The following is a 21,271-nucleotide window of genomic DNA, read 5'->3' on the forward strand; positions in this document are numbered from 1 at the left end:
CACCTGCAAGGGGGGAGTCTCATGCAACAGGGATAAGGAAGATGAGGAGGAGGTTGAGGATCACGCACACCAGGGAAGCAGAGAATCTCTTCTCCCCAAGAGCCAGGAACTGTTCATCATCTTGGAGCCAATACCCTCCCAACCCTCCCAAGGCGGGCTCCTGGACCATGATGCCGGAGAAGGCACTTCTGGCGAGTGTAAATATGTAAACCCTTTGTAAATATGATACAGGGTTTAAAAGCAACCGTGTTCAATGATTAATTTGCCCTGAAGACTTGGGATGCATTCGTGGCCAGTAGAGCTACTGGAAGAGACTGTTAACGTGTCTGGGGAGGGAGCAGAAATCCTCCAAGGACATCTCCATGAAGCTCTCCTGGAGGTACTCTAAAAGCCCTTGCAGAAGGTTTCTGGGGAGGGCTGAATGCGTGGAGGCAAACAATGGCAGAGTCTAGGAAAGCATTAAATGAATGCGATGGGAGGAGCACAATGGAGGAGGCAGGATGAAATGCTGAGGCTAATGGGGGAGCTTATCCGTCCTCCATGGTAGGACATAAGCCAGTAGTAAGTAGTCTGGAATCATTGGAGAACAAAGCATTGCAGCGAATGGGCCCAGGCTTTGGTGGCATCAAGCAACATCCATTCTTTATCTCTGTGTTAGCCTCAAGAGAGTGATATCATTCATGATCACCTGGTTGAAATACGGGAAATTTGTTTAAGGAGACATTCAGAGATGCCCGTTCCTGCTCGGCTGTTTGCCTTTGGCTGACAGGGATCTTCCCTGATACTAGCCACACGGTGGGGAAGGGAGGGTGTGAAGCAATCGTCCCAGAGAATTAGGGGGGAGGGTTAGGGTTGTGCTGCACGTTCACCCTGAAACCGCAGCACCTCTTTTTAAATGGCCAACCCAACAGGCTTTGCTTGGTATGGGAAAGGAGGGCGCTGCTGTTTGAAACCATTCCCACATGTTATGAAGGTTGAAGAAGCCGAAACTCTTTGCCTTACCATGGCAGCCTGCAAGCTGAATTCTGTTGCCCAGCCGAGCATGTGTGATGTCTCACACCAAACCGGCAGGCACTCAATATACGAGGCAAAATGCAACCTTGTACATATACTATGTAATGTGAATCGCTTGATTCAGTGTGAAATAGTCTTATCTTTGTTCTCTAAAATATATCTTTTTAAATACTACTCTCCCTTTTTTTTCTCCCGCAGCTGCAAATGTTTCTACGCTCCCCCTATCATCTCCGTCCCAGAGGCTAGTGCAGCTTAGAAGGCGAAAAAAACGCACTCGTGACAACATGTTGTCAGAGCTCATGCAGTCCTCCCGCACTGAAAGAGCTCAGCAGAATGCGTGGAGGCAAACAATGGCAGAGTCTAGGAAAGCATTAAATGAATGCGATGGGAGGAGCACAATGGAGGAGGCAGGATGAAATGCTGAGGCTAATGGGGGAGCAAACTGACATGCTCAGGCGTCTGGTGGAGCTGCAGGAAAGGAAGCAGGAGCACAGACCGCCGCTGCAGCCCCTGTATCACCGCCTGCCCTCCTCCCCAAGTCCCATATCCTCCTCACCCAGATGTCCAAGAACACGGGGGGAGGGGGAGAGAAGTGAGGCTATAGTCACCCAGCCACTCCACCCCAGCGGATTGCCCAAGCAACAGAAGGCTGGCATTCAATAAGTTTTGAACTGTAGTGTGGCCTTGTTCTTCCCTCCTCCCCTCATCCACCACCCCACCCAGTGCTTCCCTCCTCACCATCCCCTCCTGGGCTACCTTGCAAATTTTCCCCCTATGTGTGTGTTGAATAAAGAAAGAACGCATGGTTTTGAAACAATGACTTTATTGCCTCTGAAAGCAGTGATCAAAGGCGGGAGGTTGGTTGGCTTACAGGGAAGTAGAGTGAAACAAGGAGGCGGGTTTTCATCAAGGAGAAACAAACAGAACTGTCCACACCGTAGCCTGGCCAGTCATGACACTGGTTTTCAAAGCTTCTCTGATGCGCAGGGCACCCAGCTGTACTCTTCTAATTGCCCTGGTGTCTGGCTGCGTGTAATTGGCCGCCAGGCGATTTGCCTCAACCTCCCACCCCACCATAAACATCTCCGCCTTACTCTCACAGATATTGTGGAGCACACAGCAAGCAGCAATAACAATGGGAATATTGGTTTCGCTGAAGTCTAACCAAGTCAGTAAACTGCACCAGCGAGCTTTTAAACATCCAAATGCACATTCTACCACCATTCTGCACTTGCTCAGCCTATAGTTGAACTGCTCCTTACTACTGCCCAGGCTGCCTGTGTATGGCTTCATGAGCCATGGCATTAAGGGGTAGGCTGGGTCCCCAAGGATAACTATAGGCATTTCAACATCCCCAACGGTAATTTTCTAGTCTGGGATGTAAGTTCCTTCCCACAGCTGTTCAAACAGAGCAGAGTTCCTGAAGATGCGATCATCATTCATCTTTCCCGGCCATCCCACGTTGATGTTGGTGAAACATCCCTTGTGATCCACCAGTGCTTGCAGTACCATTGAAAAGTACCCCCTACAGTTTATGTACTGGCTGCCAAGGTGGTCTGGTCCCAAGATAGGGATATGCGTTCCGTCTATTGCCCCACCACAGTTAGGGAATCCCATTGCAGCAAAGCCATCCACTATGACCTGCACATTTCCCAGAGTCACTACCCTTGATAGCAGCAGCTCAGTGATTGCATTGGCTACTTGGATCACAGCAGTGCCCACAGTAGATTTACCCACTCCAAACTGATTCCCGACTGACTGGTACCTGTCTGGCATAGCAAGCTTCCAGAGGGCTATCGCCACTCGCTTCTCAACTGTGAGGGCTGCTCTCATCTTGGTAGTCTTGCGCTTCAGGGCAGGGGAAAGCAAGTCACAAAGTTCCATGAAAGTGCCCTTACACATGCAAAAGTTTTGCAGCCACTGGGAATCATCCCAGACCTGCAACATTATGCGGTCCCACCAGTCTGTGCTTGTTTCCTGGGCCCAGAATCGGTGTTCCATGGCAGGAACCTGCCCCATTACCACCATGATGTCCAAACTGCCAGGGCCCATGCTGTGAGAGAAGTCTGTGTCCATGTTCCTCATCACTATCGTGATTGCGCTGTCATTGCCTCCTTGCCTACTTTTGCAGGTTCTGCACATGCTGCAGGATAATTTGCGAGGTGTTTACAATGCTTGCAGCAGCAGCAGTGAGCTGAGCGGGCTCCATGCTTGCCGTGGCATGGTGTCTAAAGAAGAGCAGAAGAGCAGAGTTGCAGCGGAAGCGGTGGATGACGACAGATTCCAAGAGAATATTTATACAGAACAACGAGAGGACCTGTGAGGTGGATTCATGGCACCAAAAGAGCGGTGTGGGATGGTGACAGTTAGCAGTCCTACTGCACCGTCTGCTGACAGCAACACTCAGGACACAACAGCAGCGGTGACGATGAGCTGAGCTGAGTGGGCTCCATGCTTCCTGTGGTATGGCGTCTGCACAGAAAAAAGGCGCGAAACGATTGTCTGCCATTACTTTCACAGAGGGAGGGGCAACTGACGACATATACCCAAAACCACCTGCGACAATGTTTTTGCCCCATCAGGCATTGGGAGCTTAATCCAGAATTCCAATGGGCGGCGGAGACTGCGGGAACTGTGGGATAGCTGCCCACAGTGGCACCGCTCCGTAAGTCGATGCTAGCCACGGTAGTGAGGACACACTCCGCTGACTTAATGTGCTTAGTGGGGACATACACAATCAACTGTATAAAATCAATTTGTAGAAATCGACTTCTATAAAATCGACCTAATTTCGTAGTGTAGACATACCCTGAGTCCTTTAGTGAATTTAATGATGTCTGTCTTTTCACTGAGCACACTGTTTCCCCTCAAAGAGTAAGTCCTCCACCTCAGACTGGACTTCCTTTGGAAATTCAGAGTCCTGAAGCCCCAACACTCAATGCATGACTACAGACATCGCCATAAAGCAGAAGGCTGTACCTGCTACATCAACTGAGGCCTTGAGGGATAATATAGCAAGCAGTTTGCCCTCCCTGATTAGCACTTTGAACTGCAGCCTAAGCTCCTGGAATAGTTTGTCAGTAAATTCCAAATAAATAATAATAAAATCATACTTTGACATTAATACTTGATAGTTTGCTATGCAGAACTGTAAGCTGGTCAGAAGGGGTAGATCTAGGTGGATGTCTGCCTCTTTCAGTAAGTGCTTAAATTACTAACAAATTCAGAGTAGTTTGTGCCAATAAAAATTCTGCTTCTTTAGCTGGCACAAAGTATTACTTCTCCACTCTTGTCAGAGTGGGGGTACACATGGCCAGGGTGTGTCAAACCATCGTGTCCAGTTCTAAAGATGGCCTCCACTCTGCTGGGTCCAATACTTCGGAGAACATCCAGGAGTTTATGGGGAGTGTTCTGCACTTCCTGCAGAGGGATCTAGAGTGTATTTGCGTTACTTCTTTGCAGGTCTTAAAACAGCCTGTAGTCATCAGATGGTGAAGGTGAAGTTAGTGCAACTGCCTCATCTGAGGATGACAATAAGTTGGTAGTTCCACCAGATCCAGTTCTTCTGATTCCTCCATTAATTCCTAAGGAGGCTCAGGATCCTCTCTGTAAGGAAAGGGTTGCCTGGATCCCTGTATAGCCTCAAAATATATCATGTACAGGTCTCACTGTCCCCAAATAAGGCCAGTGTGAGGGGTCAAAATAAAACTGAGGTGGCCCCCTGGAGTAGGGCACCATTAGTCCCAAGATGCATAATCTCTCCTATGACATTGGGATGACAACCGAGACTCCTGATCCTCTGTCTAACTGTTCCCTTGTCTTAACGGGAGTGGACACACACTCCCACTAACACCAAACCTATCAGAGGAAGAGGCAGCTCCAGACTCTATGGGTGGTGCTGTCGGAACCAAGATTCTTATCATGCCCCGGCTAGTAGAAGGTACTGACAGGGCGGGGGTCCCTCCACTCCGGGTCTTCGGGGCACTTCGGCGGCGGGTCCTGGAGCAAGTGAAGGAGGCCTCGCCACCGAATTGCCGCTGAAGACCCGGAGTGGAAGAAGCTCCAGGTCTTCCGCAGTGGGTCCTTCACTCACTCCAGGTGTGTTCGGCGGTACTGAAGGACTCACCGAAAACTCTCATGGGGGCCCCTGAAAACTCTCTGGGCAGCCCTGTGTACTGATGAGCGACTCTCCCTTGTCAGGATCAGTTCCAAAAGGATTGGAGATTCCAGGTCCAAGACGACAGCAATGTCCTCAGGGGCAGAGCATCCTTCTCAGAAGAAAAGGGATGGAGTATAGCGCACTGGCGGTGTTGGTCTCATTGTGGTCTTTGGTACTGACTTCTTACCATAGTGCAACAGTACCATCGATGTGGGCAAAATCCATACCATTTCTCTCTTGCTGATACTGGGGACAGTCCTGTTTCTGTTGTTAATGCTGGTTTCAGGGCATTCCTGCTCTTTGGAGCTAGGAGACCAGTACCATACTCCCTGTAAGCTCCTGATGCTCCTGTATGCTGGGTGCAGAGTCTCACCCAACTTGGAAGGTGTTGGAGAAGAGGTCCTCTTCTTGGATGAGAAACTGGAGGAAGATTTCTCTAGCCTCATGCCCATTTGGAGGAGTCTTTAGCTCTACTCTTATTAGCCCCCGAGCCAAAGATCTCAGTTTTTCGAAGGGCACTCCTCAGTTACTCCAACCAACATACAGGGGAGTCTGACAAACCAGGGTTGGACTGGGACCTCATAGCACAATCCATCAGGACTCTCTGAAGCCTGCACTAAGAGGCTTGACAGGTTCAGCTTGGAAAGGATCAGTTAATAGCACCTTTCAATGGGATGTGAGCTTCCCCAAGGCAGCAGAGGCATCTGAGGTGGTCCTTAATGACAAGGAAGCCCGAGGAGGCAGGAAACATAGGTCTTGAATCCCAGGATCTTGGGCCTGGGCACCCTGATGGAGAGGCAGGAGGAGGGAGAGACCTAAGCCCTAACTATTAATAATTACACTAATTAACTACAAAAACATTATCTAAAATGTATTTACAAATATTTACAGTTCAACACAGAAGCAACTAGCAACTTCTGCGGACACAGAAGAGGTTCCATCTCAGACCCCAAGCAGCAGAAAGGAACTGAAGAGGTGGTCAGTCTCCATCATCCCTCATGCCCTCAGTTCAGAGAATGAGAAGCAGAGAGGGATACAGGCACAGACTAATGGACACTGCTAACAAGGATCTTCTCGTCGAGCGCATGTGCACACCCACAGTAGAATACACATAAGGATCATTGTTCGAAAAAGAATGATTCACTGCATTATTTCTAGCATCTTATAAAACACTGGTTGACTCTGGCCACTAAAATGTGTTTATGGCATGTAATGTTGCCATATAAAATTTGCCATATTTAACCAGAAAAAATGGCACTCATTTCAATGAGAAAAAAATCCAGCATTAAGCCTGGCCTCTCACTAAGATGTCACAGTATTAGGTGCCTCAAATACCAGGAATAAACTGGTTGTTCATTTTGACACTGTGTTCTCCAGGTGGTTTTTTTTGTTGTTGTTGTTTGTTTTTAAAAGGATTTCTGGCACATTACATAATAATATACACTTACCATGTTACATGGAAAGCTTGTCGACATCCATGTTTGTTACATGTCATGCAAGCACCAGTTGCTGCTTTGCTTTCTCTCCCTTGTTCATCACAAATATAGCACGTCTATTAAAGAAAAAAAAAGTATTTACATATCATACAAAGTACCCAAATTATTTTTGTATTACTCATAGGAGGCATTTTATATGATGTGCTACAAGGACATACTGATTTTCTCAATCTTGTAGTCAAGCTTACTTGAGGACACCTTTACACAGCCTAATCACAATTTTTTAAAGCAGACTGCTATATACACTGTTTAGGATTTGCATAGCACTTTACCTTTTCTAAGTGCTGTATAAACATTAAATTAACTAAATCTACACACCACCTCTGTATTATCCTAATTCACTATTATCCTAATTTTAAAGATGGGGAATACTGAGGCAGAGAACTTAAATAACCTCTCTAATGGCCAAACAGCCAATGGCTAACACGTGATTAGAACTCAAGATTTTCCGCTCCCCAACCCTGTGTTCATTCCTTCAAATCACTGAATTACTCTCATATGTTTGCTTATAAGTATAGTTACTAGTAACAGTATCATAGTAGCACTTAGAAATTCCAATTAGGATCAATGTCTAATTATGCTAGATACCATATAAACAAGTAGGACAGCCTAGTTTATGTCCAGAGAAGCTTCCTATTTAAAGTTAAACTTAATAATTTTATGCAATGCATATTTACATACAAATAAGTGGAAATAGATGTTCAGAAGTCTCACAATATGTCTCCAAGCCTACATGAGGTTCAGAGGCCTTTAACCAAGTTTAGTAATGCTATTCAACACAGTTTTTATTTAAATAGGAGTCTAAAACAGCACAGCCTTATAACCACCTGGTTAGAAACTAGTCTACCTGGAACCTTGTTTAAATTGAGTTTAATTCAGGAGCCTAAACTCATTTCAAAGGCCAAGGAACAAGTTAGATTTAAAGCAGATTGTCAGATTTCTAAAAATGTCATTACAGAATCTCACTGAATGCCCAGTAACTGGAGAGACCTATAGCAATTTATTTAATTTTGCAAATTATCAATTAAGTGAATAATCAAAAAGAACAAAAATAATCCATCAAAATATATTTCATTATTTGACAGGTGTGTTTGTAATTGTAATTATAAATACTTAATATATTAGTACACGTTACAATGTATTTTCTAAAATAATGAAGGCTTAATTATAGTGGACTTCACTATAGCTTCTTCTAATTAAAGCTTTGGTGAGAAGTGTGTGAAACAACTGTTTTTTTATAATATAAATATTGGGGTATGCTGATTACTGAAGTGTAAATTAAGAGAGATTCTGCTGTTCTATGTTTATAATATAATTCCAGCCTATTGCAAGGGCCCTACCAAATTCACAGCCATGAAAACTGAGTCACCGATTGTGAAATCTGCCCCCCCCCCCGTGAAATCTGGTCTTTTGTGTGCTTTTAGCCTATACTATACAGATTTCACAGGGGAGACCAGCATTTCTCAAATTGGGAGTCCTGACCCAAAAGGGAGTTGCAGGGCGGTTGCAAGGTTATTTTAGGGGGGTTGCGGTATTGCCACCTTAATTCTGCACTGCCTTCAGAGCTGGGTGGCCAGAGAGAGCAGCAGCTGCTGACTGAGGGCCCAGCTCTTCAGGCAGCAGCACAGAAGTAAGGGTGGCTATACCATACCATGCCATCTTTATTTCTGCACTACTGCTGATGGCGGCTCTGCCTTCAGAGCTGGGCTCCTGGCCAGCAACTGCAACTCTCCAGCTGCCCAGCTCTAAAGGCAGCACCACCACCACCAGCAGCAGCGCAGAAATAAGGGTAGCACTACTACAATAACCTTGTGACCTGCCCCACAACTCCTTTTTGGGCCAGTACCCCTACAATTACACCACCATGAAACTTCAGATTTAAATAGCTGAAATCATGAAATTTACAATTTTTAAAATCCTATGACTGTGAAATTGACCAAAATGGACTGTGAATTTGGTAGGCCCTATCTGTTGCACAAACAAAATTAAAATGATTTCAACTAGAAATCCTTCATGGAAGCAACCTCTGATTTGGACACACCAAAAATAAAAGATGGCCTTAAAAACAAAATTCTCACATGCACACAGGGCCGTACAAGGCCATTTTGACAGAGGCATCGCCAAGCCAAATTTCAGTGAGTGTCATTGCATTCTGGTGCATAGGGCTGCAGCATCACTCAGGTTTCACCTGGCTGCCCCTCCTCTGTGATACAGGGAAGGCCAGGTCAGGCCAAACCCAAGTGGCACTATGACCCTGCATGCTGGATTGCATCATCACTTGGTTCTGGGGCACTCTCAAATGTTGGCCCACACAAACTGTCCCTTTTGCACTCCCTCCTCCCCCAGCAGAAAAAGGATGGGAAGCAACTTTTGTTTGCTTCTGTTTTTCAGTATCTCCTTTGTTTAAACTATATCATATCTTTACATTGAAGAACAGGAAATCATACTAATGCTTACGTATGACTACACTTGAGTGGAGCAAGAGGGAATAAATGGGAAATATGGGGGCAAATATATTGGAGGTACAATTTAAGTATAAAAAAAGTGAACATAAAGAAAGAAAAAATATAAAAACTAAAACAAAATACAGTAGACAAAGACAAATAAATCAATGAAATTCTGGGTTAAAGATAGAATGGCTTTTTATGGTCTTGTCTGGACTAGAATTTAAGGTGTACTATTAGCATATATTAGGTAGTATGCAAATTAAAATGTTTTACAGAATCAAGTGCAGACAAGGCCATGTGTTTGGTCTCCACTACACTTTTAACAAGCATAATTAGCTAACATGCTAACATCACACCTTAAATCCTAGTTTAGACAAGAACTAGCTGAGGGGCCTCTGATCTGGAAATGCTTTTACTAATTCCTTATCTCACTCACCAAGTGCATCAAGATTACAGTTCACATAGTATCTGAGATCACTCGCTGTTCCAACTCCCAATGAGTATCACATGACCTTCAATACTTACGTATTAAGAAAAAGCAAGGTCACCATCTAACAAGTTTTCTTGCTTTTGAAATGTACTTCGGTAATAAATCCTTTGTTTTGTTTGAACATTTCCAGTAAAAGAAAACTTAAGTTCTAGCAAAATCCATAAGACACAAGATCCAGCTACTACTTTATTACTTTACTGCCCAGAATTTTTCTAAGCATTATTCTAGTTGTTTTTCCTTAAATAAATCCCAGTAAAGGAAATTATACAAACATCTATTCAGTATGGCTATAGGTCCTGTCTATTTAGAACTTTGAACTGCATTTAAAAATTGTGCCTAAGCACAACTAATGGCCAAACTAAATGGCCAAACTATTTATAACATGATAAATCACTGATGAACTGCATTATAAACAGGTTTATAAAACAATGCCATAGATTAGCTACAATTTATAACAAGTTCAGCATAATTCAACTCTTCCTACACTAGCCATAAAAACTCGGAGTACTCTGAGTTTGACATAAAGCGACCAAACACACCATACTTTCCCTTTGCTTCAAGGGCTAAAATTCAAATCTCAAGTCGAACTTCTCCAGTACTCTGGTCTGTCTCTTGGAGCTATAGACTGGACACAAAAGATGAAAGTTCCCTTCATGTGGTAGTACCCCAGGATTTTGCAAAGTCAATTCAACAGTCCATATATTAGTTTGACCTCTTTCTGACCCCAGTTAAGATTTTAGATGCCTGAACTGTAGCAACCCATGTACTCCTTCACCAACATCCAGAAGAGCATCAGTCATGCCTTAGTACTGATGGAGGAGAAGAGCTCTTGAACTCTCCTCCATCCCTGGGCCTCCAGTGAGATAGCAAATGGCAATAAACCAACTGATCAAGTGGGACAAAGCTCCCAGTTAAACAAGGATGCTATGCTTGGAGCAAAACAGAAATATCAGAGGCCTTTTTTTGCCAATTAAACACTGTGCATTACTGTGTGCGCTTATCTGCTGGAAGAGATTTTTAATATCTCTTTGAAAAAGTTTCCAAATTTGGGGGGAGAAATAAAACCTGTTAACAAAAATTAACTTCAAAACATTTTCTTTTGAGGACTGCACAGGTCATAGTTATGATGTGCTACACACAGCACCCATGCATCCAAAAAAGTTATTCCTTGTGAGCTCTGATTATTTCTCAGTTTTTGCAGAATGTAATCATTCATTTTAAATAAAGTTTCTAACCCTTACAGTTGTGAAGCTTTTTAAAACTAGACTGTTAGTATGAAACAACAGCTCAAAACTATAGTATGACCTACCACTATTAACCAATAGGTCTTAACTCTGAGATGTAAGAAGGACCATTTGAAATTGCAACACTCTTAACTACCTTAATACTGACCAGTTTAGCAGAAATATTTGGCCAATAGACTTATCCATTATGACTGAACACCACACAGTTTAGAGCAGGGGTTCCCAAACTGTGGGTCAAGACCCCAAAGATAGTCACAATATCAGCAGACGGGGTCGTGGCAATCCTTAGTGTGCAGAGGATGCCATTTTGCTCTGGACAGCGTGACCTTGCATGCAAAATACATAGTAGTAATAGTCATGTAATGCAGAGGATGCCATTTTGTAGAGCAAAACAGCATCTTCTATGTGGTGCAACCATACACATATGGTGCGTATGAGGTCATGAAGGGCAGAGGATGCCATTTTACTCTACAAAATGCTGTCCTCCGTGCAGCGTGCTCTCACTGGTATAGTGTGGGTGAGGTTATGTTGTACAGAGGATGCCATTTTGCTCTTTAAAGTGACATCTTCCATGCTGTCTGGGGTTCTTGGAGGAAATAATTAATTAAATGGGGTCGTGATGGCAAAATGTTTGAGAACCCCTTAGCATTAATAAGCATTTTTCCATCTCTGAGCTATTCAAATCATGGTCCTCATTCTGTGCTCTCTTAATATTGCTCTAGAAAAAGAAAGTAGATGCGAAGGACATGAGAGACACCGGTAATATTTTATTAACGTTAGATGCTCCATATTATTGTGTTGTGACTATATGATTACCAGGGATTAACTCCAGCACATAAGCAGGAAAGCAGACAAACACTTCTGTGATCACCATTTACTGACACTTAAAGGACAATGCTTTGAAGACAACCCCCAACCCCTCTGGTGGGCTACATAAACTGGTTTGACCAGGCTCAAGACATACAGTAAGAATTTAGGGACTGATAAAAGGTTTACCGCTGAAGTACAGGGGGAGTGAGAGAGTGACTGTGGGCAAGCAGACTGAACCCTAGTTCCCAGAATAAGGGTTAGCTGGATAAGTTAGGCCTACCTACTTCACATAAAACAAATATGCCTAGAGACTATTTGTTATGATAAAACCCCTTTAGCTTCTGTTATGTTTTGTTCCTACTGTTGAGATTAAACAAAAATTTATTTTGAAAATAACATTTTGGTGACTGTATGTACGTACGTACGTACACACAGGTCACTACTCCTCAAGGGAAGACATGAAGCATTCAAATCCAGTTTAAAGTGCTGTGGAATCATGGTCAGTACACAGGCTACTACAGTATCTCAGGAACTAGTCCACAGAGTAGAAGAATCACAAGATTCCATCCCAGGACAGGTGACGGCAAGAGGCCTAACAACTGAGGGAGTTGCACTCAGATTTAGAGGGGTCAAAGGTACAGCTAACCCTAAACTGTGATAGTAAATCCTGCCCATGTGTGCTAGATAATCAGAAAAAATCCAAAGCTTTTGGCACCACCAAACTGGATAAAGGACCATTCTGCATCTAACTGCTTACAACTATCAAGGGAGTAAGAGTCCTTTGCTTACAGATCTCCAAGCTTCAGCAGAAGGTCAAACTTTCCAGTTTCCCAGAAAACACTCAAATAAATATAAGTATGACAGCTGCCCCTACTACTAGGTACATCAGGGTTCGGCAACCTTTCAGAAGTGGTGTGCTGAGTCTTCATTTATTCACTCTAATTTAAGGTTTCGTGTGCCAGTAATACATTTTAACGTTTTTAGAAGGTCTCTTTCTATAAGTCTAAGGTTTTTTAAATGTTTAAGAAGCTTCATCTAAAATTAAATTAAAATGCAGAGCCCCCCAGGCCAGGACCCAGGTAGTGAGTGTGCCACTGAAAACAGCTCGCGTGCCACCTTCAGCATGTGTGCCGTAGTTTGACTACTCCTGGAGTAGATCAAGAAGTTCCAGATTTATCTGATCAACACAGCAGAAGTTTCCAAACGGGATAAAAAAAAAGTTAAAAGTTCTTCACATTTTCAGCTGAATCTGAGGAATGAGATTATCAAAATCCAGGTAAAATTAACTGATTTGAAATGATCCTGTCCAAAGAGTAACAAACATCCACTTGCTTGAGAGGGCTACTACCTGTGCAGACCTTGTTCGAAGTACTTATGTTGGCAGACTTTTCCTATTATTATTATTTTCCCCTTTATCAACAAATATATTTTGTCTTCTGTTCAAGATTATTGTATTATGCAAAGCACTGTTCTATAAACAAATAATTGCATGCATTTATCTTTAACAAAAGTCCTATGTAAATGTATATGTAAATTAGGTACCATCCTCAGACTTCTGTCAAATTGCCAATGCAACCTTCATTGCTGTAAAGGTTGCATGACATGCATCCTTCTATGTATCAACATATCATGCCAACTATAAATCTGTACAATTCCTATTATTTTTCTATTTAGACTTAATTGAATATACACAACCTACTTAGAACTCTGTAGGAAAGTAAAAATCTCTAGAGGCTCTTCCTAAATTATCTACTTCAGTTTGAGTTGTGACAATTTGGCAAACACACATTTTGAAGTTGGCAGCCTTTTAAAAAGGGCTGGCAATCCAGAACATCTTTCCTTGGTTATAAATTTACGTTTTTTCAAAACATTGCTACAATTATTTTTAAGGGCTTTTCGCATTACCTAGATTTGAGAAAAAGCATCCTTTTCCCATTCCCCAAAGAGCATGCACTTCAAACTGGCACAGTCTGGATTAAACGCTTCTACATAGTTCAGTATAAAAACCAAACGAGTATATTTGTGTGAAGTTAAAATGTTTTAAATTTTAAATAGAAAAATAAATGGAGGAAATTTTTAGAGGTTACTTACAAGTAAGATTTAACTGATATACTGTCATGTGTGATAGAAATAGATTTTAAATGAAAGGGTCACTCAACCTGATTTTGTTAAATTGATCGAGCACCCTTTAAATAATGTATCCTGAATTGGTTTAACTACTTTAAAAAAATAAGTTGACATACATTTTGTTTCTGCTCCCTGTTGATATTTCAAAGACTCTTTTTGGGCAAGCAGAAAGACACCAAACATACTCAGGGCATATTCCTCCTCCACCCACTTTCTCTGGGCACACTCCTGTCTACTGCCTCTTCAGTATTAGTTTTGATATAGTTGTTAAAAACCTTCTTACAGAGCCTGGAAAAGACATACACCATTAACAAACTTCAAAAGTGACTGTCAAATAAACAATGACTAAAAAAATACATTAAAATATTTTTAATCTCTCACTTATAGTAATCTTATGGGCTACTCAGAATGAGAGTAAATACAATTTTCAGGTGGAAATAAGTTTTTTGTTTTGACAATTTTCCTTTAAAATCAAACAGCTTTGCATTGTGTTTATTCACATACAACAGAAGTCTTTCACAAAAGTTATAAATGATATTTATGAAAGAAGCATATTTCCTGCAAAGGACACATCACAAAGAAAGGTACTATACAGCAATATTCATCTAGTGGAGCTTGTATATGATAGTTCAGTCTATAAGGCCATGGCTACACTTGCAAATTTGCAGCGCTGCAGCAGGGTGTGAAAACACACCCTCTCCAGCGCTGCAAATTGCGGCGCTGCAAAGTGCCAGTGTGGTACGTTATTCCCCACAGGGAGGTGGAGTACGGACAGCGCTGGGAGAGCTCTCTCCCAGCGCTGGCGCTTTGACTACACTTAGCGCTTCAAAGCGCTGCCGCGGCAGCGCTTTTAAGTGCAAGTGTAGCCTCAGCCCCAAGCCAGTTTATAAAAACTACTGAAAGATTCAGCTTAATAGCAAGGGTACTGGCAGGCATTTAACTATGGTAGTGCTTCTGCCACTGAAGAGTTCACTATTCTCAGCTATACGCTCACAAAATTTTGCAGTATTTAAGAGTAATAACCTGAATGGAATAAAGCATTACTAAACAGTGTAGTCAAGCGCATTTCACAGGCTGAGGGTTGGCTAAAGTAAGAAGTCTCAGCCCTAATAAAAGAAAACATAAAATCCCCAAAGACCATAACTGAAATCTACCCTGACAAAGATGAGAAACCAGATGGATGAGGAAATATCTTTTATTGGACCAACTCCTGTTAGTGAAAGACAAAAGCTTTCCAGCTTACACAGAGCTTCTTCTTCAGGTCTGGGAAAGGTACTTACAGTGTCATAGCTAAATATAAAGTGGAACAGATTGTTTAGCATAAGTAGTTAACACATTGTAAGAGACCATTCAAGGTGAAGTGGCCAGTTAACACCTCTGTATTTGTAAGACAAAAAAGGGGGCTTAGTGGATTACAGATTGTTGTATTAAACCATAAACCCAGTGTCTTCATTAAATTCATGATTTTTCGTGTCTAGCAAAGATATTAATTTAAGCTCCCTAGTTTGTCTTCTGAAGATATTGTGCAGGTTTCCTTTGCGGATGAGGACAGAAGTCAGATGTACAGTGATCACTTTGTGGAAAGTGTTCACCCACACATGATGTGGTGTTTTTGTCTTATCACTTTTCTGTGCAAGTTAATTTAAGGGCAGAGTGATTGTCTCATTTCACCCACATAGTTGTTATGGGACATCTAAGTACACCACATGTTGTGATAGGCATGCACAGGACCCACGGATCTTGAGAAGCAAGTACGGAGTATTTATTATCGTAGCAGTGGAGATATGTCTGCAGGTTTTGCGTCTGTTATGTGGGGTCTGGTGCCACTCTGAGTTGGTGTGCCCTGCTCTATGGGGAGCTTGCACAGACTAGGACACACCAACCCAAAACAGCACCAGACCCTGCAAATAACAAAGCAATCACTCCATATCTTCTCTCTCAGTCCTCATCCTCAAAGGAACCCTACACAGCACCTTCAAAAGACAATTCTAGGAGCTGAAATTCATAACTTTGCTAGACACTAAAAATCACTGACTTTGACTATGTCTACACTAGAGACCTTACAGCAACACAGCTGTACCATTGCAGCTGTGCCACTGAAAGGTCTCCCATGTGGCCACTCTATGCTGGTGAGAGCGCCCAATGAGTGGTGGTATCTATGTTGGTGGGAGAGCGTCTCCGGACGACATAGCGCTGTCCGCACCTGCACTTTTGTTGGTGAAACTTATGTAAGTCAGAGGGGTGTTTTTTTCATACCCAGGACTGACAAAAGTGCTAGTGTAGACAGCCTTAATAAAGGCATTGAATTTATGGCTTTTTACAACAATCTGTAACCCACTAATCCCCATTTTTTGTTCTAAGACTCCAGAGATATTAACTGGCCATTTCACCTTGAATGGTCTCTTACAATATATGTTAAAATACTTACGCTAAACAATCTGTTCCACCATGTATTTATTTGGCTGTGACACTGAGTATCTTTCTCAGACCTGAAGAAGAGCACGGTATAAGCTTGAAAACTTTTCTTTTCATCAACAGAAGTTGGTCCAATAAAATACATTACTTCCCCACTTTGCCTCTCTAATATCCTGGGACCAGCACGGATTCAACACTGCAAACTAGTAAGAGACAATAATTGAGAGACCAAGAAAGGTTAGGTCAGACGCTCTCAAAATTATTATTTGGGGGGGGACGGACCTGCAAATTCAGTCCAAACCAAATTTCCAATTAAACAAGTTCCATCATATCTTAAACATTATAGAATAAGCAGACTAGTCTTAGATAGGTTCCTAAACATGAAAATAGGCCTGTGTTTGAACCTCACCCTCAAAAGCACCAAACTAAAAACTAGAAGAGACAAAGATAGTATTTTGTCTGGGATTTCCATGTCATTCATGCCTGACAAGTGGGTGAAGGACTTTCAGTTAGCTACAGATCAACCAAATGTAAACTGAGGTATTAGTGGGGAGGAACAATATCATTTGATTGCAAGAACAATGGTTTGAGCAAGCAGTTTGCAAAGATTTTATTGCTAGCAGTAAGGAGATGATAAACAAAAACTGCCAGAGAATGGCAGAGAAAATTAATGAGAGAGATTAAAGGGTAAATTTTCAAAGTAGCGCAAAGAGGTTTATCCACACAATTTCAATCAATGGAAATGGTGCCAGACACACACACAAATACATGACTTTGAAACAAACCCAAAGAAGAAAAAACTTTCCACAAGCAAAGAGAGACCAGCAGGAAGAAGGAAAAAAAAAACAAAAAAAAAACCACACACACACACCCCTGAGCAACCCAGTTAAGCCAACCTAAATCCTTGTGTTGATGGAAGAATTCTTCTGACAACCTAGCTACCACCTCTCAGGAAGGTGGATTGCCTACACCAAAGGGAGAATCCCTCCCATCAGCGTAGGAAATGTTTATACTGAAGCATTACAGCTGTATTGTTTTAAGTGTAGACAAGCCCTAAATGTCCCTGGGCCATTCAGAAACCCTGGTAAGTGAAAGCAGCAAAAGTATCAGGTAGTAGAGATTAGGGGAATGTAAAAAAACAGGGAAAAGCCAAAGGAGTGTGATCAGAAAATATGAAGGAGTGAAAGAAAAAATAACGGCAAAGATATGAAACACAAAAAGGGAAATACAATGTGGAGGTGGGGAAAGACAAGGTAAGTGAAAGTCAATTCTCTAAAGGAAGACCACCAGAAATGGTGCAAGATTTTCATTACTAGGGAATCCTATTCTTCTTGTTCCAGGCCCTGAAAATTCTGTCTGTGACCGTTAGAACAGTCATAATAGAAAGTAAAAAACAAAAATGAAAATAAAAAATTAGGACTGTCAATTAATTGCAGTAAACTCAAGCGATTAATTCAAAACAAATTAACTCGATTAAAAAATTAATCGTGATTCATCGCAGTTTTAATCGCACCGTTAATAGAAAAACATTTATTTAAATATTTTGGATGTTTTCTACATTTTCAAATATAGTGATTCCAATTGCAACACAGAATACAAAGTGTACAGTGATCACTTTATATTATTATTTGTATTACAAATATTTGTGCTGTAATAAAGATAAACAAAAGAAATAGTATTTTTCAATTCACCTAATACATGTACTGTAATGTAGTGGTTCTCAACCAGCAGGACGTGTACCCTTGGTGGTACGCAGAGGTCTTCCAGGAAGTACATCAACTCATCTAGATATTTACCTAGTTTTACAACAGGCTACACAAAAACCACTAGCCAAGTCAGTATAAACCACAATTTCACACAGACAAAATGAAAACATAAGCAATATTTCACTAATAGTCTGCTGTAACTCTTCTGTATTTTTATGTCTGATTTTGTAAGCAAGTAGTTTTTAAGTGAGGTGAAATTTAGGGTACACAAGACAAAGACTCTTGAAAGGGTTACAGTAGTCTAGAAAGTTTGAGAACCACTGCTGTAGTGCAAGCTCTACCATGAAAGTACAACTTACAAATGTAGATTTTTTTGTTACATAATTGCACTCAAAAACAAAACAATGTAAAACTTTAGAGCCTACTAGTCCACTCAGTCCTCCTTTTTCAGCCAATTGCTAAGACAAACAAGTTTGTTTGCATTTATGGGAGTTACTGCTGCCTGCTTTTTATTTACGTCAGCTGAAAGAGAACAGACATTTACATGGCACTGTTGTAGCTGGTGTTGCAAAGTATTTATGTGCCAGATACGTTAAACATTCATGTGCCCCTTCATGCTTCCACTTTTCCAGAGGACATGCTATAAACTATTATTGTTTAATAGTGAAAATAAAACTGTAATTAATCACAATTTTTTTTTAATTTTGCAATTAATTTTGTAATGGTTTGACAGCCCTATAAAAAATAGAAAAGGGATGCTTGCAAATATATGGATAATAAAAAAGGGTCATCAGTTGCACATAAAGGAAAACTATAAGAACTACAAAGAGGTAGGAAGTTAATAGACAGATGCAAGTAGAAATGAGAGAAATTCACAAATTAACACATTGAGTAAAAAATTAAGTGTTGTGAGACAAGAAAAGGAAAACAGTTTAATCCTATAAACCCTTACGTACATGAGTAGTCCTTACACATACAAATGATTCCACTGAGATTAATGGTATTACTTAGGTCAATAATGGTTTGCTGGATCTAGAAGTAATAGATTAATATAAGCTTTATGTTCTTAACATGCAAAAAAAATACTCTTGTTTATGAATAGTCATATCAACATCTAAAGAAGTGTTAATAGAAATAGTTACTAAAAAGACTAAAATTTAACAAAATATTTATTACCCCAGGGATCTATTTTGAAAACATTAATTAAAAAAACTACAATATTTTTAAAACAATAGAATATTTTGGAATAAAAGAGATACCTAAGTAGATAATTCACACCCTGTAATTTATAAGTATTTCAATAAGACATTGTGGTATACTGCAATGAAGAACATTTTAATAATCATGCTTTATTAAATCTTGGAATTTTGTATAAAAATTACATAGACTTTTTTATGCTCTAATGCTTTGTTTTATGTATGAAAAATAAGCATATTGTAAAAAGTTTAATGCAATACATTCAAGTTAAATTATACTTTTTTAAAAAAATGCAAAGTACCAGTTATATGCTTGACTTTAAAATTATATTTTAACAAGCTTAAAACTAAAGATCACAGTTTTTTAAAATAATGAAGTCACATACAGAGACATAAGCCATAAACACACATATAATTATACCTTATTATAACGATCATGAGGAACAGACTGCAACACGATAGGTTCCATTGTAGAAACATTTGCAAACTGCACCTCGGGAATGTACAGGGCACAAACCACATGAGCCCAACCTACAAAAAGTTATAATTGCATTTTATTTTTAATGCCTTTTAAAAACTCAAAGGATACTTCAAATACAGCAAAGAGAACCTTTCACAGCATGTTTTGCCATGTACTGTTTTAATTATTTAGAACATTGCAGATTTAAGTTACTTTAAAAAAAAAAGATTCTTTACCATATTGTAGCATGCAAAGATAGGATTGGCTGCAACACATTTTCGAGTTTCTACTGTCTCAAAGTGTAGAGAATTTAGACATAATACTGATGAAATGGTAAAGGTCATGATTTATCCAAACAAATCCTAATACACTGATAAAAGAAGAGATGATTCCTTATGATTCTTTGAACCAACAAGCTCAACATTTAAAATAAACTGCACACATTCCTTAAATTTTGAAACAATTTATGCAGAGAAATATTTTATGAATATCTAGTTTTTATGTGAGTTTTGTCATCCATGTAATCTTTCTTTTGCATATTGGGTTATTTTCTCTTAAACTCACTAGATGAATTTTATTTTGACTACTAGATTCATGGGTTTCATTAACAACCATTCTACCCCAAAGGGTTCTCTTCCCATAAACCTTTCACCACAGTAAGAATGAAATACTGTTTGATCAGTCTCTTCTCTTGTTAGCTCCAATAGGTAAACTCCATATTTACTTTTCATCTTCATATTGATAATCTCACTACAAAACATCAGCCTGGGCTCATTAATACATATTTTGTCACTTACCACCTTTTGGTAGATCTTGAACAATATTTCAAGGGGAATAAAAACCTGTTTGTCTCACTTTCCTAACAGTTTGCACAGATTTGTGACCTAGAAAGGAGCCTACCTAATTCTAGGTTTTCTTTTGTTCCCAAGGGAGTCAACGATTTGTGCCAGCTGAAGAACACAGTTTATCGTATTTGCTACTGTTTCATCACAGACAGTTCAACTTGAAAGTTACTTTGCTATTCAAGAATACACCATATTCTACCTTGAACTGTTTTACACACAAACTACTAGGCAGTTAATCTGAAAGAGCCACTTTATATTAATAAGAGTTCCATGCATTCTAACAGTAAAAATATTCAGTGCAGAGCTGCTGCAACTCAAAAGAAATTTGGTGTGTCTAATTATTTAGGCTGTATCTTATACTCCCCCAGAACAGAAATTATCTAGATGGTGCACAGTTCAGTATTTTGTCACAAAACTAGCAATATATGTGGGATTCTCCTTAAAAATAAATTGCATCATCCCTATATTCACACTGCTCACTATGTGCCCTAAATATTCACATTCATTTCAAATAATGGAAAATTAGATATTTTGAGTAGAATGAGTTGTTGATTTTCCCCCTGGACATCAAAAAATTTCCTCTGTATTGATGCATGCAATAATAGAAAAAAAACTACAGCTCCAACACAATTAAGAGAGTGTTCCAAAATGTTTTAAAAACGTACAATATTCAGGTCTTAAGTTTCCCAACTATCAAAACTGAAGCATCTTGACTCCCAAACATATTTGTTCTAACAAGTTAGCATCAACTTATAATAGTCAGTATTATTAACTCTCTAAACTGGTATTAATATGAGTGGAACATATCACAGAAAGCAGGTTTTGCTTTCCAATCAGTTCTCTTCATGGTTAGAAAAACAAA

General features: G+C 40.4%; 1 protein-coding gene across 10 annotated transcripts in view; it reads right to left on the reverse strand.

Annotated features, from left to right (window-relative positions):
* MLLT10 (MLLT10 histone lysine methyltransferase DOT1L cofactor) overlaps positions 1–21,271 on the reverse strand; it is a 271,019-nt gene that overhangs the window by 174,627 nt on the left and 75,121 nt on the right. For 6 of the 10 annotated variants that reach the window (XM_039523898.1, XM_039523897.1, XM_039523896.1 and 3 more), the window contains 2 exons: positions 19,526–19,635; positions 6,622–6,725 (listed from right to left, as the gene is read on the reverse strand). In XM_039523898.1, coding sequence (XP_039379832.1) covers positions 6,622–6,725; positions 19,526–19,635 — 214 coding nt within the window. Of the gene's footprint in view, positions 1–6,621; positions 6,726–13,903; positions 14,057–19,525; positions 19,636–21,271 lie in introns of those variants that run through there. The other 4 variants (XM_039523903.1, XM_039523901.1, XM_039523900.1 and 1 more) reach the window with 2 other exon arrangements.

The sequence above is a fragment of the Mauremys reevesii genome, linkage group 2, assembly GCF_016161935.1.
Source record: "Mauremys reevesii isolate NIE-2019 linkage group 2, ASM1616193v1, whole genome shotgun sequence".
Taxonomy (NCBI): domain Eukaryota; kingdom Metazoa; phylum Chordata; order Testudines; family Geoemydidae; genus Mauremys; species Mauremys reevesii.